This window comes from Loxodonta africana, chromosome 3, assembly GCF_030014295.1.
Source record: "Loxodonta africana isolate mLoxAfr1 chromosome 3, mLoxAfr1.hap2, whole genome shotgun sequence".
NCBI classification, from domain to species: domain Eukaryota; kingdom Metazoa; phylum Chordata; class Mammalia; order Proboscidea; family Elephantidae; genus Loxodonta; species Loxodonta africana.
In genome coordinates, this window is record NC_087344.1 from 178095642 (window position 1) to 178120076 (window position 24435).

Genomic DNA, 24435 nt, shown 5'->3' on the forward strand with positions numbered 1-24435 from the left:
TTTGCAGCTTCCCCATATGTGACCTTCCTTCTTTTATATTTTTCCATTCCATCATTTATTCATTCAATAGATATTTATGGAGCACCTATGATATGCCAGGCACAGTTCTAAGATGGCATTCGGTATTCAAATACTGAAATAGTTCCACAGCAGTTAGTAAATAGCTGCTGCCCACCCCAGCCCAGCCACCCTAGTATCTCCCCCTGGGATAGTCTTCCACCTAAAAATTCCCCAACATAGTAAATTATGGGGTAAGGGGCTTGAACAGCATGAAGCCTCCAGGACCCTGCCTCAGCTTTGTGGCCAGCTTCCAATTCAACTGGTGAATACCTGGACCTAACCCCTTGTTAGGAGTCCCTGGATGGGCAAACAGTTCGAAAGGTTGAAGGCTTAAGAACATCCAGATGTGCCTCAAAAGAAAGGCCTAGCAACCTACTTCTGAAAAATCAGCCATTGAAAATCCTACAGAGTACTATTCTGCTCTGACATACATGGGGTGCCAAAAGTCAAAATTGACTCAATGGCAACTGCTTTTTTAGTTTTAACTCCTGGTTAAATATTTTGTCACCCTTTAGACATAGTAATGAATAAGACAAGGTCCCGACCCTCGTGGAGCTTGTATTCTAGTCTGGGGAAGAGAGAAAATAAACGAGTAAACACGTAAGTGAACAAGGTAATCATGTGTAGGAGTGCACTATAAAAAAATTAAACAGCAAAAGGCTAGAAGGTGACTGGGGGTGGGTATAACAAGGTATAATTTCATTCAAAGAAAGTCTTTCTGAGAAGATGACATTAAAAAGGAATCACATGCAAAGGTGTATGGTCAGAATACTCCACATAAAGGGAACAAAAGTGTCAAGGTTATTTTGTGGGAACAGTTATTTCATAGTTAGAAGGCCGGAGGGATGGAAGTATCATGAGCAAGGAAATGACAGAGATTAACGGGGTCAGGCCAGAGACGGCCTCAATGACATAGGATATGGAGGTTGATATTTTACATGAAGAATATTGTACAGTCATTAGACAGGTTTGAAACAGAGTAATGAGATGATCTAATTTATATTCTTAAAGATTACTTTGACAGCTCATTGGCAACTGGATCAAAGGGAAGTATGAATGTAAAAAGGAGATAATGTATGAAGCTGTGGTCATAATCCAGGTAGACAATGACAGTGGCTTGGGCTAGCGTGACAGCAACAGAGATGCAAAGGTATATTCAGAGGTATGTCTTAGAGGCAGAGCTGACCAAACTTGCTGATAAACAGAACGTGGGATGAGGGAACAAGAAGAATCAAATGACTGCCATTTCTAGGTTTAACAAGTTGCTGGATGGTGGTTCTATTTACTAACAAGGGGACAACTGGGAGAATAAACAGGTTTGGGGAGAGAAAGAACAAAAAGTTCTGTTTTGCTACAATAAATTTGAGATATCATTTAGATACTGATGTGGAGCTATCGAACAGGCAGTTAGATATTTGACCTTTATAATAATCCTATGAGGTAGCCGGGAAACGCAGATATTACCCAAATTTTAGAAATGAGGAAACTAGGGCCCAGAGAAAAAGGCTTGCCTCAGTACAAAAACTTTTAATATTAGTCAATGTTTCATGCAAGAGAATTAATTACACATTTAAATAGGAACATCTCCACTGTTCAGGACTTGTCCTGGAAAAAAGCATACCTACATAGCTCGCCCCACAAACCTACAGAGCTACTCCAAAGACCAAGGTCCTCTGTATCCAGGAAGATTCCCCCAGAAGATTGAGACTTACCCAAACAGCAACACTTAATATATGCAAAATTTAATTGAGATGTATGTATAGCACACAGTATTCACGACCTTCTTAAAAGACTGTACCACCAATTAAATGCATACAGACAACAGGAAGTAAGGCTCAAAATTCTCTTTCAGGAAAAATTACAGTTCGTAGTTTTCATTTTTATTCGGGGTTTTTGTCAGAAAGCTGTCTGCGGAATGCATTTCCACAATTAGAAAAGAAAATCGATGGGGAAATGATCGAAACAAGAATAATCACTTTACACTGCCTCTCCGGACTGTAACTGGCGTGTACGACAGGCCCATGCTGTACTCAGCACTTCTTCAGCCACGCCAAGACTGTAAATTGATGAATACTTCAATATTAGAAGACGTATTTTATCAGAGAGTGTGTTACCACAAGCTTAATTAACATCTACTATCATTAAACTCTCTTCAAATTCTAGAGATAGCATCCTGAAATTAAGGATGACACTAAGAAAAAGGGTAGAAGGAACATTAAAAAGGAAAGATGAGAGAGAAGGGGAGAGAAAAAAGTGCAGTAGAAGGCTTCTTTTTTTTATTTTTTAATTAAGGTAAAATGCACACAACATAAATCTAACCATTTTTAAATGTACGACTCAGTGGCATTTAGTACATTCACTATGTTTTACAACCACCGGCTCTATCTAGTTCCAAGTGATATTCATCATCCCAAAAGGAAACCTTGTACCCATTGCTAGTCACTCCCACTAACCCTTTCTCCCAACCCCTGTCAATCACTACTCTTCCTTCTGTCTCTACGGACTTGCCTATTCTGGATAATTCATAGAAATGGAATCATACAATACATGGTCCTTGTGTCTGGCTTCTTTCACTTAGTGACCCTATGTACCACAGAATGAAACACTGCCCTGTCCTGCGCTGTGCCTTCCACTGTGGTTATGCTTGAGCCTATTGTTACAGTCACTGTGTCAGTCTATCTCGTTGAGGGTCTTCCTCTTTTCCGCTGACCCTGTACTCTGCCAAGCATGATATCCTTCTCTAGGGACTGATCCCTCCTGACAACATGTCCAAAGTATGTAAGACACAGTCTCGCCATCCTTGCTTCTAAGGAGCATTTTGGCTGTACTTCTTCCAAGACAGATTTGTTCATTCTTTTGGCAGTCCGTGGTATAGTCAATATTCTTCGCCAACACCACAATTCAAAGGCATTAATTCTTCAGTCTTCCTTATCCATTGTCCAGCTTTCACATGCATATGATGCGATTGAAAATACCATGGCTTGGGTCAGGCACATCTTAGTCTTCAGGGTGACATCTTTGCTTTTCAACACTTTCAAGAGGTCCTTTGCAGCAGATTTGCCCAATGCCACGTGTCTTTTGATTCCTTGGCTGCTGCTTCCATGGGTGTTGATTGTGGATCCAAGTAAAATGAAATCCTTGACAACTTCAATCTTTTCTCTGTTTATCATGATGTGGCTTATTGGTCCAGTTGTGAGGATTTGGGGGTTTTTTTATGTTGAGGTGTAATCCATTCTGAAGGCTGTGGTCTTTGATCTTCATCAGCAAGTGCTTCAAGTCCTCTTCACTTTGAGCAAGCAAGGTTGTGTCATCTGCATAACACAGGTTGTTAATGAATCTTCCTCCAATCCTGATGCCCCATTCTTCTTCATATAGTCCAGCTTCTCAGATTATCTGAGTAGTAATTACCAAAGTAAAGTAAAAAAGAAGCATGCCCACTCTATTCAGTTCACCAGCACTTCATGGAGCCCTCATGCCAACAGCCAGTTCTCACGTATGCTCTTAAAACAAACGCAAAAGCCTGGCTGGCACAACAAATAATCCTAGTATGCTAAGAACTGGAAGGAAACGTACAGGTCAGCGCACCCAACTCTCTCATTTTATAGATATAGAAACTAAATAAAAGCTAAGAGAGAGAAAGTGGCTTACCCATCATCACAGAGCCACTTCAGCACTAAAATCTCATGTGTTTTTGACTATTAGTCACTATTCTTTCTAGACAGCCCTGGTGGCACAGTGGCTAAAGCACTCGGCTGCTAACCGAAAGGTTGGTGGTTTGAACCCACCAGCTGCTCCACAGGAGAAAGATATAGCAGTCTGCTCCTGTAAAGATTTCCAACCGTGGAAAACCTATGGGGCAGTTCTACTCTGTCCTATAGGGTTGCTATGTGTAGGAATTGACTCAACGTCAATGGGTTTGGTTTTTGTTGGTTTTAGCCATGATTCTTTCTACTATACAATGCTGTCTGTGAAGAGAGGAAGAAAAGGTGCCACATGGGGTGGCACAAGGCTTTACTATAGCCACATCAGGGAGAGAAAAGGTGGACAGGCTGGGCACCTCAGTCCTGGAAGCAAGGTCCTGGGCCCACAGCTTGCCACTGCTCTCAGTCTACACCTACACCAGCTGACAGTCTTTCCAAAAATATAGCTGGATTTTTTTCCCCTGGAGCTTTTGGTTTGATGTGGCAGAGATTGATGTCTCATAGCTGGTGCTCACAATGAGGCCCTTTAAAGGTCACACAGCAGTGTACTTCCAGGCTTCAGAGAAACACAGGACCCACCTCCACCAACAATGAGGGAAATGACACCGCTCTTCTCCCTGCTTTCAAACTGGCATATTCTTAAATAAGATACCACACACATCCCTAAAAGCTATTATAAGTATATTTTTGCCCTATGGTTTTTTCCTTCCAAGTTTCTGCCCAATCTCAATATGTAGAGAAAATTCCAAACTTATCCACTCCAAAACTCCCTAGCACAGTCTGTGGAACTCACATTTACATTTTAGTGTTTGCAGAGAAAAAAATGTGTAATTGAAATTATTTTTGAAAGTCTCATCTAGTTATTAGGGAAGCTGTAATATACACAAGAGTTATATTCAGTTTGCCTGCTGCAAACACTTGTATGCGAATTTCAATAAAATGCTAGAAGTTAACCTCCCCTGTCATCATAACCTCAAACATAATAAATAATCGCATTTAACTTCCCTGCCAAAAATCTTTCATGTTCTCCTTCACTGCTATCAGACTAAGGCAGGACTCCTTTGGCAATTCAAAACACCATGATACTTCAGTCCATGTTTTACTCTCCTCCCTCATATCTTACCTACTGCCCTAAGCAAGGGGCACAGTTTTCACAAATTCCACCTTTATTGCCAACTGTATGGTAAGGACTGGCATTAATCTGATTCCCAAAGTATGGAAAGGGATCCAGTCCTCAGCTTCCCACTTCTCCATCCTCATTACCATTTGCTCATGCAGCACTCTCTTTCTCAGCCCCAGCCACTCAGAGCTGTGTCAGAGCTCATAAATTAGACAGATACCATCTTTCTGCCCCAGCCACCCAGAGCTAGGTCACGGCTCACACGTTAGAAGGACACCTTCTTTCAGACTGCTAAACAGACAGACACCAGCACCTGTTGGCTCTCATTGGCCCTGTGGGTTCACTGATAAACTGGAGCAACTCACAGAATACTCAGAGAGCGTGCCATACTGACTACAGATCTATTATAACCAAAAAGGATACAAACGAAGAGATGCATAGGATGAGATCTGGGAGGAGTCATAGCGCAAAGCTTCCATATCCAAAACAGGGATGTATTACCCTGTCCGGTGCGTGGTCACCAACCAAGAAGTTCCATCTGAGCCTCAGGGCTTTTTTCCAGCCTCGTTACATGGCCATGATAAATTACATCACGCCACATGAGGCTGAGTCAGCATTGGGCCCCCAGTGAGCCTCTATCCTCAGGACTCTTATCAGCCTCACCACTTGGCCACGACAGATTACATCATGCCTCATGAGGCTTAGTCAGCATCAGGCCCTCAGATGGTCTCTCTTGGTCTGGTCAGCCCCCATTCATTAGCCTCAGGTATTGGTATGGCTCTCGAAGAAACAGAGAACGAAAGCCAAATGGCTTTTGGCAAGGTGACTACCTATCATAAAACTAGTGAACCTATCACAAATTCCTATTTTATTTTTCCATATTCTACTCCCCAACAGATGAATATCCAAATATCGTTCAAGGCTAATGAAAACTTGCCTCCCTGACCCACTCCAAGTAGAGCATATTTCTATCACTTTATGCCACTACTTACTAGGTACATATCCCTACCATAACAAATAGGAATTTAATTTTTTTTTTTAATCTATCCCTCATATCAAATTGTCTGTGTGTTCCTAACGTATAGTACAATGCCTGGTAAATAGTAGATGCTTTAAAAGGCAAAGGAAGGAAGGAAGGAAAGAAAGAGGAAGAGAGAGAAGAAAGGGAGAGAGGAAGGAAGGATAAATAAGTGGAAGGAAGAATAGAAGGAAGGAAGGAAGGATAGGTGGGTGAGTGGAAGGAAGGAAGGATGCATGAATCGATAAGTGGAAGGAAGGAAGAAAAAAGGATGGACAGACAGATGGATGACTGGATTGATTAGAAAAGGAAAAATTAATCCTCCCCCATGCAATCTAGAATTTCCTCTCCTCCCGAAAAAGAATTATCTCAACAGTCTTTATCTTCCACAGTATCATAAATATATAATATATACTTTTTTTTCCTTGAAATATTCTTTGTCAGGTATTCTTTTTATTGAAACACCTATTCAACTGTGGAATCAAGCTACACAATGTGGTTTCAAGATTCTCTCACTAACTAATAGAAAATAAAATCTGGAGAGTAAACACTCAACGCGGTCTGCACTTTCCATTCCAGATCAATTCTCAAACCACTAGTAATCTCCCCCACCCTACTGAAAAAGTGGCCTGAATTTTATTCATCCGTGCTAGCATTCCATTGGCCTGATTACAGAAAAGAATCATGAAAAAAGTACTTACAGCATAAGCACCTATCAAAAACGCTGCATTTGCTCTTTTCCGTTGATCGAAACAGGTGTAGTGTACTATTTTCTTTCTTGATAAACTGTATGACTAGATAGAGGGGAGAGGAAGAATTAGTATAGCCAAAGAGACAAATGTTGACAGGTACAGAAGATAAACTTCATCTCTTAACTTTCAAAGATATGGCACATCAGTGAAGCTTAACTTTCAAAGGCATTTAGGCAAGAGCATTCAGGGACGGGGGGTTACTAGCTCAGGCTTCCTGCAGCCCAATCATGATGTAAGAACTGACAATATAAACAAATACATTTCTCTCCAAGAAAAGAGACTGATGCAATGGGAAATGATTAAATTACTGCTATCTCTACTAGCAGAAACCATTTTTGAAGATTTGTTCTTTTCAACTGACTTGATCTCATATGTAAAGTCTATTCGCCCTTTTTTACTCTCTACCACTTCCACTTCCAGAAAAGTTATCTACGCTTTTCATATTATACAATTTCCATTTAAATGTGTCAGGCAGTCTATTTTCCTTTCTAAAAATCTTTAAATGCCTATATTAGCTGTTGTTGTTGCTCACTGGTCCAGTTGTGATGATTTTTGTTTACTTTATGTTGAGGTGTAATCCATACTGAAGGCTGTGGTCTTTGATCTTCATCAGTAAGTGCTTCAAGTCCTCTTCACTTTCAGCAAGCAAGGTTGTGTCATCTGCATAACGCAGGTTGTTAATGAGTCTTCCTCCAATCTTGATGCCCCATTCTTCTTCATATAGTCCAGCTTCTGGTATTATTTGTTCAGCATACAGATTAAATAGGTATGGTGAAAGAATACAATCCTGATGCACACCTTTCCTGACTTTAAACCAATCAGTATCCCCTTGTTCTGTCTGAACAACTGCCTCTTGATCTATCTAAAGGTTCCTCATGAGCACAATTAAGTGTTCTGGAATTCCCATTCTTCGCAGTATTATCCATAGGCTGCTATGATCCACACAGTCGAATGCCTTTGCATAATCAATAAAACACAGGTAAACATCCTTCTGGTATTCTCTGCTTTCAGCCAGGATCCATCTGACATCAGCAATGATATCGCTGGTCCCACGTCCTCTTCTGAAACTGGCCTGAATTTCTGGCAATTCCCTGTCGATATCCTGCTGCAGCCGTTTTTGAATGATCTTCAGCAGAATTTTCCTTGCATGTGATATTAATGATATTGTTCTATAATTTTGACATTCGGTTGGATCACCTTTCTTGGGAATAGGCATAAATATAGATCTCTTCCAATCAGTTGGCCAGGAAGCTGTCTTCCATATTTCTTGGCATAGACGAGTAAGCACCTCCAGCGCTGCATCTGTTTGTTGAAACATCTCAATTGATATTCCACCAATTCCTGGAGCCTTGTTTTTTGCCAATGCCTTCAGAGCAGCTTGGACTTCTTCCTTCAGTACCATCGGTTCCTGATCATATACCACCTCTTGAAATGGTTGAATATCGACTAATTCTTTTTGGTATAACGACTGTGTATTCCTTCCATCTTCTTTTGATGCTTCCTGCATCGTTTAATATTTTCCCCCATGGAATCCTTCACTATTGCAACTCGAGGCTTGAATTTTTTCTTCAGTTCTCTCAGCTTGAGAAACACCGAGTGTGTTCTTCCCTTTTGGTTTTCCATCTCCAGCTCTTTGCACATGTCATTATAATACTTTATTTTGTCTTCTCGAGAGGCCCTTTGAAATCTTCTGTTCAGTTCTTTTACTTCATCAATTCTTCCCTTTGCTTTAGCTGCTCAACACTCAAGAGCAAGTTTCAGAGTCTCCTCTGACATCCACCTTGGTCCTTTCTTTCTTTCCCGTCTTTTCAGTGACCTCTTGCTTTCTTCATGGATAATGTCCTTGACGTCATTCCACAACTCGTCTGATCTTCGGTCACTAGTGTTCAATGCGTCAAATCTATTCTTGAGATGGTCTCTAAATTCAGGTGGGATATACTCAAGGTCATATTTTGGCTCTCGTGGACTTGCTCTGATCTTCTTCAGTTTCAGCTTGAACTATATTAGCTAAAGCCCCAATATTAGAATGTTCTATGCTAATCCCTTTTAATATCTGAAAACAAATGGCTAATGGGAAGAAATGAACCATCGAAAGGATACTATTAGCAAACATTTTAATACAATATAGTAGCCATATTAAATTCATGGATTCAAACATTATTAAGCACCTGCTGTATGCCAGGCAATATGCTGCATGCTTAATTATTTAACTAAATCGAAACTAAGCAACATGGTATCTTGTACGCATGCTAAGGAACATGAAAAGAAATATGAAAATAAAAAGATCTGTTAAAGTGAAATCAAACTATTAATCAAAACAAAAATGAATTATTGAAAAATGAGAACACGGATGCAACTCAATAAAGCTCACCCAATTTACTCATATTTCAAAATATCTGTAATATTTTGACAAAAAAATACAGGCATATTAGTACATATACATGAATTCACATTGACTATAAAAAATGCTTTTTAGATCTTATGCACCTACCATAATCCACAGAGAATCTCTGCTTCTAGAACTCCTTTAAAATTGTAAACAGAACTCAACCATATACCTTTCCTTGCCCTGCAATTTTCTGCAAGGAAAAAAAATTCTTCTAACTCTGTAGACCTACGCTACAGTGAAACTCCAACGTTTTGGCTTTAACACGTAAGCACAGAAAAATGTAGCTATGTGTATCCCAGCAAAGAGCCTGGAAACCCTCACCACTCTAAGTCAGGCATGTATTTCTTTGATAATTTAAGAATCACATCTTCTGAAAATGGTATAGTATTATCCTTTTTAACTAAACTTTTAAAAACTACTCTTTACCTCAAAGACGGTCTCTTATTACCAACGTCCTTATTTGCTGACTAAAATACTCCAAGTCAGAATTGACTCAATGGCAACGAACAACAGGAAGAAATAAAGGGGAGGGGGAGGAGAGCATAACATTTTTCATTCAGTTTAGCTCAGTCAAGTGTTCGCGTTGAAGTTATCTAAAAACTTAAGGAGTCACTATCAGTGGTGCTGACATCTGTCTCTTTGCTTTCTCAATTTGCACCTACTGCCTCCCTAGACATTTCCTTTTACTATTTTATATTCTTATTTGTATGCTTGCCAGTGTGTTTGACTTTATCACTTATTGTTCTCCATCAATAAGTTGTCTGACTTACCAAAAGGCTTTTAAGACCTAAGCTACTTTTATGATCTCTGAATCCCAAATTCCTAAAGATTGCCTCACACAGGCCATGTCCCATTAACATTAATGTTGCACTGAACAGTAATGACTCCACAGCTCTCCTGGCTCCCAGTCAGTCCCCTCACTATTTACATTTCCTGGTTCCCCAAAACAGCTGTGGAAAAGAAAATATCAGCAATCTAAACTCAAGTTTGTTTATCTGTTTTAACGCTCTTTTCTACGAAGAATTTATGTTCCATAAAAAACAGCTATCATTTAATGTAGAATTGTATTTATTTTACAAATCCACCCTCTGAACATGAGAAACTCAAATTGTTGTGCTATCATCACTAATGCTCAGTTTTTGTTTTTTGGAACTTTTTGTATTTGCTTGTGTTTTGTTTTGTTTTTTCTCTCTCTCTCTTGTTCTAAAGCATATGGAAAGTGGAGATCATCCTGAGCACAGAATTCTGAGGAGACTTTCTTCTCATTGTATACCTTTTAAGTAAATATGACACAAATTAACATTTTAAGGATTTTAAAGGAATTTAATATCACAGGTTTTCAGAAATTATTGTATCAGATAAAGAATATTGTTTACAAAATCTACCTAGAAAATTTACCTTTTAATATATTCTTAAGGGAAGCTGCCTACAGAGAGCAAACATCATTGATTTTACTTATTTTCTCGATGAGAGCTTCCTAACTGATTTGTAAGACAGATATTACAACTTGTAGAATTTATCTTGCTTCAATGTTTTTGCAGTTCAAATGTTTTCTTAATTAGTCTCAAAAGCACTAGAGCTAAGAAATGATCTTCTGCTTAGTGAAGCTTAGCTAGTAGCTCCAATATCAGATCGCAGAGAGTTGAGTTCTCACACAAGGAATCAAAACGAATTCAAAATGAATTATAAGGGAGAAAAATCTTATGTATCATAGGCCTTGTCCTAACTTCCCTCCTTGCTAAAATCAGGCCTCCCATTCACAATCTTACCGGTCACTCTTCTGCCTGACAGTTTTATGCCGGCAAGCTGACAGTACTGTTCAACACAGGAGATATTCTGGTATTGGAATGAAAACTTTCAGGGAAAACAAAACATTCTGTCAATTGGTTGGCAGATGTTTTTAAATTTCCTTTCAAATATTAAATACTTCCCTCCCTTTAAAAAAGAAAAAAACCTACATATTACACATCATAGCACCGTACCAAAAAAAAAAAACACTAACCAGTGGAGGCACTGATGACTAAAAGATCTTTAGGGGAACATTTAGAAGACTATCCTTGAGATCTTTCACAGGAGAACTTTACCATGCAGGGAAAGAAAGGCAGCATTTGCAGACAATGAGACTCTGCTTTATGAATGAGCCCAAGACATACTTCATCAAATTCTGCTCTAATGCCAGAAGAACAGCATGCCTCATCACTGAACGGCTGCCTCTTCCTTACCCTGGCCTGTCTCCTCAGGGGTCAGGTAATGCTGGCCAGGTCCTTCAAGGAGAACAGTTAAAAAGTCAGAACAGCGCCTCTGACTTTCAGTGAGCTACCTATTCTTCTATAGATTCTTTTTCTTTGGAAACCCTGGTGGCATAGTGGTTAAGTGCTACAGCTGCTAACCCAAGGGTTGGCAGTTTGGATCTGCCAGGCGCTCCTTGGCAACTCTATGGGGCACTTCTACCCTGTCCTATAGGGTCGCTATGAGTCGGAATCGACTTGGCACTGGGTTTGGTTTGGTTTTTTGCTTCACATTAGCAACTCAGAGATTACAGAAACGCTGCATACAAAAGCAATGTTAAGTTCGAAATTAGCAAAATCAAATAAATATAGTCTTAAAGGGGAAACTGTCACAGAAGGAAGAGTGAGACCTGGGGACTATTTGCCTGTTGTACAGCAAGGCTTGCTGCACATAACCCATTACAAATCACAACCTGTGGCCACAATCCAACCCATACTTTAGATTTTCATCCTGAGACTGGAGTACAGAGCCTTCTGAACTCTCTTAAATGGACACAGCCATGTCTCTATAATAACAGCAAAAACAGCACCAGCAGGAGCAGCCAGTATTTATTGGTCACTTGCTACATTCCATCATTTCCCAAAGCAGTATGAACACAGTGACAGAGGGGTCCAGTTTGACTGGACGCAGAAGGACTCCTAGACCAGTGGTCCTGGAGATGGCTGAAATACAGTGAGTGTACTGTGTTTACGAGAAGGACAGAAGCCAGGAGCCAAAGAGGGCCTGCTATGAGCATTTACATGGCAAGTGTGACAGGCCAAGAGGAATCCAGAGCTATCTCACTAAGCTTGATAATATGTGTAAATCTCAATTATGAGGCCGTAACAAGGTTCATGGCTCAGAATTTAAATAATTCTCAGGGTGACTTGGTCAATGTTACTACAATTTTTCAGGAAAAAAAATGTAAACCATATCATATAGTATTACTATATTCTATTTCATCTTATCAAGACAGTGGTTCTGAATCACCTGGAGGGCTTATTAAAACACAGATTACTGAGCCCTACCCCCAGAATTTCTGATTCTGTGGAACAGGGACCAAGAATTTACCTGTTAAGATTCCCTTGTGAGGCTGATGCTGCCAGTCCAGGAACCACACCTTGAAGTCATTGCTTTAAGACATTCCTAAACTTTGGAGAAGCTCTGCATAAAAATGTGCCTGGTTCCACCCCTGGAAATGTTCTATGCAGATCCTAAGACACTGTCTACCTGGTCAACCAGTCCCAACAGACCTTCAAATTCTCTTATCAAAGAACTCCAAATCATACCACATGCCTTTTAAAAGCATGTTACAAAAAATACATTTCTCCAGATTCCTCAGAAAACCTGTATTATAATTTTTGTAAATTCATGCATTCCAGGTGATAACACCTTAGGAACACGTAACTTTAATGATTCAGTAACTAAGCTGCCTTAAATGGGGTTATTCCAGAAATTGCAAATTCAGAGTTGTCAGGAGTTCCAGGAATTTGGAGTGGGCCAGTTGGCAAACTAGAGAAGCATGCCCTGTGCAAAGCAGATGGCACCACTCAGCTGCTCCATGCAGAAATCTGGGCCCAGAATTGTCAGATTACAATACTTAAGGGAAGCCAGAAATCCAGAATTGTGCGAACATTTCCATGAAGTGAAGATGTTGACTACAAATCTGAATTTTTTTAAACAGCGTCGATGCCCAACAAAACATGTCTTTGGGCTGAATGCGAGCCATAGGCAACCAGTTTGCTAAATCTGGGTGTTGGGACATTGTGGCTGAAGTCAGTTCAATTCATTCTATCAGCGTGTGTCGAGCAGGCATTGTGTGTCAAGACCGTGCTAAGCAATTCAGAGATAAAGGGTGGGGAACCCCAGTATCAAGCCTCACAAGTGCTCACAGTCTAATGAATATATAATGATAAACAAAGACAAAATATTGGCCAAAGCTTATTATTACAAAATGAAGAGAATAACCACACAGGGATGCACTCACAGGACAGCAATGACCAATGGAATTACCTTAATTACAGGTAAATGATAGGTTCATTTTTAACAAGGTAAGATATGGAATTTATTTACTGAATATCTATCAACTATCACAATCACAGAAATTTCCAGATTTGCATTGCCTACCTCAGAGACAAAGTTTTACCACTCCAATGCAAATCAAGACAAGTGAGTAATAAAACCAAACCAAACCCACGGCTGTCGAGTCGATTCCGACTCATAGCGACCCTGGAGGACAGAGTAGAACTGCCCCCATAGGGTTCCCAAGGCATTAAATCTTTTCCGGAGCAGACTGATAAACATCTTTCTCCTGTGGAGTTGGCTGGTGGGTTCGAACAGCTGACCTTTTGGTTATCAACCGAGCACTTTAAGTGTGTAATGTATCATATAAATACTTAGTGGTACTTGTAAACCAAAGCACACTGACTGCTACAATAGAATAATAAATAGAGATGAGGGTATTAATCCCACATAGACATTTTCCATCTGGGAGAGAAAGGCTATGTGAAAGGTCGCATTCTAGCGGGATTGACTCCTTGTGAAAAACAAGCCACAGCAACTCAGTGACAGACAGAAAGGATGACATGCTACACAAATGACCAATCGCCCAGGCTATATTCTTGGGTTATGGTGACATATACAAATCACGCACTTGTTCACCTGAGGTCAAGACACCACAAACTACATAGTCATTCAACAACAAAAAGTGATATAACTAAGCTCAAAGCCCTCCAAAAAAAAATTTTAATGACCAGTTTAAAGATACAGATTTTAAGCAGCCGTTCAGTAAAGTTGTTTGCCATGCTTAAAAATAAAATCTTCATGTCACATGGTTAGAACACTGTGTTTAATTGTTTAATTAGACTGTGTGAATCAGTCTGATTGCGCTAAGAACACATTAGTACAGCTTGAATAATCAACTCTTTAAAAAAAAACAAAACAAATAGACCCCATGCACTCCCATAAGCAAGCAAGCTCTGCCATGGAGGTGGTCAGATTAAGTGGATCAAGGCACAGGGACACCACGGTGACCAAGGCACCATTCCCTTACAGGTGACTAGGCTAGCCCAGTAATGGCCGCAGCAATCAGCATCTCCATAGCAATCAGTAGTCATCTCACTGCAAAAGCAATAAAAGGGACAGGTCTTCCTGTGAGCAGCCATGACCTCTACGTGTTTACCTCCAGCTGTCTCAGGAAAGGGATATTCTTGAAAATTTTCTTTGGCTGTACGAAACAAAATACAGTTGATGTTTTTATTCACAGCTAAAATAATTTTAAAAGTAGGGTGAATAGTTTCTTTAAAAAGAAAAAGTCATCCCCATACTTTCCATTTTGCTTAAAATCTAATGCATTTCATCAGTGCAATGGCACATTTGATTAAAGTATAAGACAAAATATCAGAGAAAAGTTTTACATAGTATTTGATCATGCTGAACATACAGTTGAAGGCATTTTGGGATTCTCTATAAAAGGAGATTTTCTTGCTGGAGGATTCCTGAATGGGCTGAAGGGGTCCATACCCTGAAAACTCTGTGTATGGTCCCATGCGCATTAAACCCGTTCCATAAGCCCCCACTACCTCTTTAAACCAAATTAACCATCTGTAGAATGCAGTTTGCCTTTTCCTCCACGGCCCATGGCCTGAAACATGATAGCTGCATGAAAAAAATCTCAACTTGTTTTTGTAGTTATAATACGAGGGTGGTCTAATCATTATATCAAAAGAGTTCGTGTGTACAACCACCTGATACTGTGGCAGGTGCCTGGTTACCAGGTAGGATTACTGCACTGATTCATTAAGCAACAAAGACGCTCGCTCATTGAGCTCCCACCACGGGCCAGGTACTTTTAGCACTTTATATAACCATTCATTTCATGATACCCATCCCTACGTGGGATAGTCTGAATATCTAAAATTACATCTCTGTAAATATTTTTTAAAAATCTTCTTAACACCATCCTCAAGATTACTGAAATTGTTCTGTTGATTCTTAAGAGCAGATATCGAAGAAAAAAAAATCACTGCCCTAGAAATGTCCCCTTTTTTCAGGGATGCTCTTACATATTTTTCTCCCCAAGCCAATGTTTTCTTTTTCTCTGAGGAAAAGTGAAATCAACAATTAGAGCTGTATTGACTAATTTTGGAAAAGCCAGTCTAATCATACTATGTTTGTTAAATGTTCAGATTATTAAATCAGTAATTGAAAGACTTTTTTAACTGATTCAAGTTGGGGAAGGTATTCTGGTTTTTAAAATACCACTACTTTGTCTTTTGTTAGTATAGTCTTCTCTTTTAGAAGACCTTATATATTTGAGCCCTGGTGGCACAGTGGTTAAGAGCTCAGCTGCTAACCAAAGGGTCAGCAGTTTGAATCCACCAGCCACTCCTTGGAAACACTATGGGGCAACCTGTCGCTATGACAGCGACGGGTGTAGTCTAGTCCAGGGATCTTAGCGTGTTCTGTGCCAAGGATACTTTGGAGAACCTGATGGAAAATCTATGAATCCTCCCAGAAGAAAAATGTAAACACACACAAAATTTTACATATGATTTCATGGGTTTATGGATCCCTTAAAATAACAGATTAATCACTTCTGCTCTAGCTTATCAATCATTGATGACATTTTACATTAATATACAGTTTTACAAACTTTCCTCAATTCAGTACATCTTTTAACTGCTTCCCCTATTAAAATAACTATTAGCCAGAAATAGCAAAATAAAACCTACTAATGCCTAACTCTTAATACTTAAACAATTTTTTAAAAGTATAGTTTAAATTAAACAGCAGGCTTTTTTGTTGGTAGTAGTAGTTTTTGATTTTGGTTTTTTAACCTAAGCAGAAGTTTGACAGACAATTTTTCATTCTCATCAACATAATAACTACGGCCATTGTGAATGGAATGCATACTGACACACACACACACACACAAAAACAATAAAACACAACCTCAAATCATCACCTTGAAAAAATATCTTCTGGCATAAAAAGAATAACGAATTTGGGTTTGCAATGACTGCACTGCAAAATATTACCTATGTACATGAGGCACAGAATAAGGGGGAAAAAATCTTGACAATTTTACTGGAGAGAATAAAAATCTCCAACCTAGAAAGTAAAACATGCCTAAAAGAGTTAGGAAAACAAGCAAGAGAAGAATTCTAAGAAGGAGTTATTCATTAAAATAGTGCCAAATTCCATGATTCCCAGTACTGTGTGGTTGTCCTCTATTTTGTGATTGATGTAATTTTCCTATGTGTTGTAAATCCTAATCTCCGCCTGCGGTTAATGAGGCAAGATTAGATCATGTTAAAGAGGATTAGGGTGGGATGTAACACCCTTACTCAGGTCACATCCCTGATCCAATGTAAAGGGAGTTTCCTTGGGGTATGGCCTGCATCACCTTTTATCTTACAAGAGATAAAAGGAAAGGGAAGCTAGCAGAGAGTTGGGGAACCTCATACCATCAAGAAACAAGAGCCAGGAGAACAGCGTGTCCTTTGGACCCAGGGTCCCTGCACTGAGAAGCTCCTCAATCAGGAAAAGATTGATAAAAAGGACCTCCCTCCAGAGCCAAAAGAGAGAGAAAGCCTTCCCCTGGAGCTGATGCCCTGAAGTTGGACTAGTAGCCTCCTAGACTATGAGAAAATAAATTTCTCTTTGTTAAAGCCAAAAAAAAAAAAAAAAAGTGCCAAATTATTCAAAGAAGCAGAGGAGTCTGAGGACCAAGCAAACACCATAAGATTCAGAGTTCAGATGTCATGAGAACAGTTTCAGTAGAGCAGGGAAGGCAAAAGCTAGATAGCAAAGGACTAAGAAATCAGCGTATAGCAAGGATATAAACACTCTGAGGGCAGGCTATTCTTCTGAAACCTCTAAAGACAAAGGGATAAAAGGTGAACTGCATGTCCAGGGGATCATGATAAAGTCAACAGAAGATTGTGTGTGCTTGGTGACTCAGTGCTGGGCACTGGAGACACAAAGAGATAAGACATGCCCCCAACCTCTGGGAATTCATAATCTAGTGAGAGAGACAGGTGCAAATAGTAATTTAATTAACTGATAATTAAGATCTGCACCAAGAATTATGAGAAGACAAGGGAGGTTCTTCCACCCAGTCCAGAAGGACAGGAGATGCTTCTCAGAGGTGGTGGTGCCTCAGCAAGGCCTTAAAGGAGGAGGAGTTATCAACCTGGAGGGAAAGGGCAATCCAATCAGAGCGGGAATCACAAGCAAATGCCTGGAGCAGTTGGTGCAGTTCAGTGCAAAGTGCAAAGGAGGGAGGGGCAGGGATGCTGCAGTCTTCCAAGTAAATTAGTGCATGAAATCATCTACTGAGAAGATTCAAGAGTGGGAGCTGGCAAAGCAAATACGGCAAAAGGCATGGAAGCAAGGCACCCAAAGGCCTTTTCAAACTGAGTGACCATGGGCTGCAGGCAAAAGACATCAGCAAGGAGCCAATGGTCTGGGTGAACAAGGAGACTGGAGATCTAGAAATTGCATTAGGATGACAGAGAAGGAATATGGGAGATGTATAAAGGTGTACTCGAAGTGGGAAAAATCTGTAAATTCATTTCCTGGAGGCTGGCGGAGTCTCAATAACAGCCTCTGGAGTGGAAAAGGAGCCCTGGTGGTGCAGTGGCTAAAGCATTCAGCTGCTAACTGAAAGGTTGGCAGTTCTAACTTACCAGCTGCCCCACGGGAGAAAGATGTGGCGGTATTGGAAACCCTACAGGGCAATTCTCCTCTATCCTATAGAGTCGCTATGAGTCGGAATCGACTCGACAGCAATGGGTTTGGTTTGGAGTGAAAAAAGGCAGAGGAGCCTCAAGGTCACTGTGACAACATGGTGAACGTGGCCTCAAGACAACATGGTGAAGTCAATCTGGGCATTGCAGAGAGTGAGCAAAGGAAGATTATAAACCATAGGCTGTGGTTACCACCAAAGATAGAAAGGAGAAACATGAATAATACATGCAAGAGCTTGACTTTATTGTATGTCTTTGGGCAAGTCACATAACTTTTCTTTCTGCACCTATAAAACAGGGAAGGCCAAATGGTCACTTAGATCCTAAAACTATACTGGATGGCTTTCCCAAATGGAAATGACAACTATGAAGCTAAGAAGAGGGTACCCATAAACTTCCTTGAAGAATTGTCTTTATTGTATTTCCTATGAGAATTCACAAATGTCAACATTACTTTGTTTTGTATAGGACCTTGAAGTTTACAAGCTTTTACATATATTTTCTAATATAATCCTAATCACTACCCTATGAGATCACTGTATTCCCTGTTTTATAGATAAAGAAATAATATCCCACAAGGCAGAAGCAATTGCAACTTTGGATTGGTAAAATCAATATTTTTCTCCCAACATAAAAATTCTACTTGGCATGCTTCATTGAGATAATCCATGAGTTACCTCATGGGTTTTGAAAATTCATTCCTTAAGCAGGTAACAGAGGGCCCATTATGTGCTGGGACATATTATTAAACTCTACCAAAGCTAAAAATGTCATTCCAGACTCCCCAATAGACTATCTGATCACTGAAATAAACCGAGGGAACTGTCTGAACTTCATTGAACTTTCATAACGTTGAAAGAAAGCTTTGTAAATGAAAATAAATCAAAACAAGACTTCGCATATACTTACCCGTATTGTTCAATACAGCATATGCTAGAACAAATAGTCTTTATTCAATCCATCTACTCTCGTGCAATTGTTATAAGTAGAACTCTGAATCTGACCAAGAATTTTATTTTCCCAGTAATGATTCTTTTCTCTTTGGTCACCTTGGATAGTACCCAGGTCCCAGATTATTAATTATAATACTCAGTTCACAGCAACTGCTTACTAATTGACCTACTCAAAAAAGGAAGGACATCTTCAGTCCTCTAAAGGAAAACATGGACTTCAATTATTTATGAATTATTCTTCCTCCGTTAATTCATCCATTAAAAGTCCATTTTTTATAAAGAGGATATTATTTGCTTCCTTGGTGAATACGAAACTCTTGACTTCATATTCTAAGCTACAAGAAGGTAGTTTATTTTCTGGAAAACACAGCTCTGGTTTAGTTAAAAGAATTTACATGTACCTTTCCAAGTCAGACAATACTTTACAAATTAATTCCTAGAAAAGCTGACCATAACAGAACTTATATTATATGAATATTGACTAAAAAGACCTCCCTTTGGTATCATTTCATAACCATTTAGCATTTTGAGACAAATCAGCAAAAATTTGTAAATTCAAAAATACACTACATCTTCTACAGAAAATTTTCCATCACAGACTATCTTTAAGTTCAATAAAAACCAATAAAATCAAATTTGTACTGAGCAGCTGATATGTACAAGGCTTACATGTACACATACCTATGGAACATCAGTAATAATTTATCCAGCAGAAAGAATAAACTGTCTGAGCATAATATAGGATACAAACTATATAAGCATTACAACTTAGCAGTTATCCTTAACAGCACGCTCCATGGCATTTTGCCTTCCAAACTGAAATAATATATTTAAGATACTCATTTAGAAAACTGAAAGGAAAATATAGATTACATATTGCTAAGTGCTGAAATAAGTTTACCAAAACTAGTAGTATTTTTTTTTTCATAGCTATCATTATTCTTCATGTATGCTAAGAGTTTAAGGGGAAAAAAAAAAGTCACACGATTAAACCCACACGTTCAGTACAGAAAATAAAACCAGCCCCCATGAAAAATCAAAACTACAGATGAATCATGACCCTAAATTCTGTCATAGCAGGTAAAGTCCATGCTTTGTCACTGCTGGTTCATCAATCTCACTCAGCTGTGAACTCTACAGGGATGACATTCAAAGAACACACAAAAATGTCGATCTTGATCAGACAGAAAAATGTTATGCTCCAGAGTTCCTGCCATCCAATACCGAACGAACCCCTTTATCACCTAGTGGGAGTCCCTGGGTGGTGTTAATGGTTAAGCGCTCAACTCCTAACCGAAGAGTTGGCGGTTCAAACCCACCCAGAGGCACCTGGGCAGAAATGCCTGGCAATCTGCTTCCAAAAGGGCACAGCCTTAAAAACCCTATGGAGCACAGTTCTACTCTGCACACACAGGGTCCCCATGAGTCAGACCTGACTCCACAGCAACAGGTTTGGGTTTTTTTTTTCTGGTTTTCATCACCTGGTTACAGTGTCTAGAAGCAGACCTGAAGGTTACAGAAAAATTATCCTAAGAGGGAATCTGATACAGACTCATTAATGACAACTGAAAAGGATTTGTGTTTTCTTTCTTAGATCACTATTCCAATGACTTCATTCAGCTCATATGTCAATTCATCCTGAAAAATGAAAGAGGTTACCATTTCCTTTAATCAGGAGGTATAATCAGGCATAATCGGGAGGATCAATTTCAACTTCTAAGTGAACTGCTCACATAAATTTACAAAGACCAAGCAAGATAACCTGACTAAATGGTGTGTGCACACAAATTCCATTTGTCAGACTTCACGGATCAAAAGTTTTAATATCAAAATATAAACACCACTACGATACTCACTTTTAGTTTCTTGTTTAGTTTACAGCAGTATCTATACACCATTGCCAAGTTCAGAGGTCCAAAATCTGCATAGAAACTGAGATTTAAAAAAAAAAAAAAGTAATATTTAGTAGAAACATAATTTTCAGTAATATCACCATCTAATTTTTAATTTAATTAAATTTACAATCAAATTTCAATCAGCTTCACCAATGAGGGTCATTATATATGACTACTCTGACTCATGGTGATTCAAATAACTAATGGTTTCACCCTACTCACCCCCTTCAGTTACTACCATCAGGAGCTAGGTGGACAGTGTTGAGTTCTACCTCCTTTTTTCTCCCTGCCTGGATATTAAGCAAGGATGGAAAAGCAAGCAGCTGAAGAACCAACATGGGCATAACATTTGCATGGTCTACACTTTGTGCTTTTCTCTCTTTATCACCTGCTTAGTCACAAAATTCATGTACTCTGGGTTCCAATTCCAACGACTCCACTCAAACATTGCTCTCAATTCTTTCAAATCAGGTATCTTAAAACCAGTGGTTTTTGTTTTTGTTTTTTTCAGTTCTCATTCTCCTTGAACCTTCTGCAAAGACACACTGGCTCCTCTCCCTCTTCCCATCCCCTTATACAAGTATCTCCAAGATACAGTCATCATTCCACAAATCTCTCTCTCATCCATTATCATGAATTTAACTGATAATCCTATAGAAGAGAGATGTCACCTACACTTGTGATCCTAGCATCAGTCTTCTCCATCTTCAGCATCTATGTTTCCTTCAATCACCTGGAACTCAGAATGTCTAAAACTCAACCCATCTTTCCTTCTAATCAACCCTCCAGACTAAAAAAATTTTGCTTCTCCCAGTCACTCAGGCATGAAACTACTCTCTCTCTTAATCAATAAACATGTTAAAGTCTCCAATATTAAATAAGTTACCACTCTTTCTATTCTTTCCTTTTCAGTTCCTACCTAAGCAAAAGAAGTCCAGATCCTCTTCATCTCATACCTGGTTGTTTAAATTCTCTCTCCCCTTTCCAGTCATCTTGTATACCACTACAGGGATTAATCTTCCTAAAATCTCATTTCTCACATGTTCCACCACCAACAGATCTGCTGCAGTGTAACGATATATTTATCAGTCATTACTTGCCCCTAGCTTCTAGGCTGACCTCATCTCCTCAAACAACCCTATATGGAACTTTCAGTACAAACATGTCTATTCCGTATTTGCAAATATTCTAGGCGTACTCTTAATCCAAGTCTTTGCTCTCCTTGCCCACACTTGGAGATACTCTCTTTCTGCCACACTCTAGCTTCCTCAAAATCCGCTTCAAATCCAGTTGAAACCCTACCATCCCCATAAAGTCGTTCCAACTCCCGTTAGCGAACACTAACTACTCTTCTCTCAAAGTTCCCAAAACTTACCATCTGAGCTACCCTTTCGGCCCACTACACATACTACCATGTATTTAAATTATCTTTTAAGTATAGATCCTACACACCCAACTACAGAATAAGTCCTTCAGCCAGAGTCTGTATCATATGCTTTGTATGCTTAAAAGAACGCCTTACTCATGACATAAAACTTCAACGAGTGGACTTTCATTATGAACAGCGTGCTCAGTAATGTTCTAAATTCAACTTTAGCCTGGAACACAAATTTGCTAAATATTGAGTCTCAAAAATTGATCCCCAAAAGACCCTGATTTTGAGGGAATCATCTGATCTAATTTCTTTTCTGCCACTCAAATTACATTATTTATCATAAACCTGTCATTACACTACATCAAAACTGCTACTAGCCACTTGTTTTAGATAAGTAAAGAACACAAAACTTGGATATTTTACTATGTTCGGCAAGTTGGTAATATTTTGGAATTTATATTCCAGACAGCACCAACCTTTGCTGTCTCTGTAAAAAGGCTTCATGAGAGGACAAACAATTACCAAAAAAGGAAACTTGTAATAAATTGAAATAAAAGGTCTTTTCCCAGGGTAGTGCTCTGCACTGTAGATATAAACAAAATATTCATGAATCAAAAATGGACTATGCCTATAACCTAGTTAGTGACCAGTCTAAAAGCAGAATTGGCGGCCAACAAGAACCCACTCAAAAGAAGCAAAATGAAACCAGTACACAAATAAGTATCTGCCAGCATTGATTAGGGCAGCCCTTTTTCTATCACAGAGAAATTCTTGTTCTGGTTTACTGGAAACAATGCTCTTGACTAACACACTTTGTTTTTTTCTTTTTGAATATAAATATTGACACAGAACTTTAAGGTGAATCTGGAATTTTTAGGTACGGTTAATTCGGCTTTTAAAACTCATTTTGAGATAGGTTCAGGAAAGCACAAAGAATTCCGACCATCTAACTTCAGTTTCATACTAACCATTCTAGGTCAACTTCAGCTTCAAACTCAAAGCTGTATAGTTTCTAACTACCATGTCAGTTTAGCCACACATATAAGCAATGTGGTTAACAAGTGCATCTATTTCACCAGACAACTGCAAAATAAGCTGCTATGTTCTCATAACACAGGAAAAGAGGTCCTCTTTAAAGGGCTTAAGTTGCCTAGGGTCAGCCTTCCACCAAAAGGCTGAACTCAGACATAAATTCAGAGCTTCACCCCAACTTAGTTATCCAACAAGCCTGTAAGTAAGTCATAGATTCCAATGCAGCAGCCAAGCTCTTACCAACACTGGTCATATTAAAACATAGTGTCCCCAACTAAATTTGCCAATAAACTGTACTTATAAATGAACCTGAAGCAGCTAGTAACGTTCAGACACATTCAAGCACTCCTAAGGGAAATAAAGATATTTTTTAGAGATTTCTATAGTTGCAAAGCAATTTGCAGACTTTACTCAGCTTTTTAACCTGAGATCTCCAAAAGACTATTTTGCTCACAATAGTCTCTGGCTGGCAGAGTTTTCCATAACAGAATGTAAATTCACACATTCGGTAACGGTTTTTATACTCTGTGAACGGCCACTGTGTGTAAGATATTCCACCACTATCAGGGCTAGGAAACAAAAGTAAAGAAATTACAGACCCTGTCCTTAAACTGATCTGCACTATCCAACACAGTAGCCACTAATTTATACTCAAATTCAAATTAACTAGAGTTAAATAAATGATAATTTCAATTCTTCCATCATATTAGTCACATTTCAAGTGTTCAAAAGCTGCATGTGGGCTAGTGGCTACCAAACAGGGTAATACAAAATACAGAACATTTTCCTTATCACAGAACATGTTCTTCACTGCATGACACTGATCAAGATGAAAAAAATAAGATACGAACAAAATTAACTATAAAATACAAGTGAAACTGCTGAGCACCATGAGTGAGCTATAGATAAAATGTTTGGAGACAATGTCCTTCCCCTTTGGGACCCACATACTACCCAACAGTGAAATTAACCAGTAAAACCAGTTTCTGAGTCAACTCTAACTCATGGTGACCTCATGGGTATCAGAGTAAAAATGTGCTCCACAGGGTATTCAATGGCTGACTTTTCAAAAGTAGATCACCAGGCCTTTCTTCCAAGGCACCTTGGGGTGGACTCAAAT

General features: G+C 39.2%; 1 protein-coding gene across 3 annotated transcripts in view; it reads right to left on the reverse strand.

Annotated features, from left to right (window-relative positions):
• CDC14A (cell division cycle 14A) overlaps positions 1-24435 on the reverse strand; it is a 189180-nt gene that overhangs the window by 144496 nt on the left and 20249 nt on the right. For 2 of the 3 annotated variants that reach the window (XM_064282489.1, XM_064282488.1), the window contains exons 3-4: positions 20870-20945; positions 6601-6693 (exon numbers count right to left, since the gene is read on the reverse strand). In XM_064282489.1, the coding sequence (XP_064138559.1) occupies positions 6601-6693; positions 20870-20945 (169 nt within the window). The remainder of the gene's footprint in view (positions 1-6600; positions 6694-20869; positions 20946-24435) is intronic. The other variant, XM_064282490.1, reaches the window with a different exon arrangement.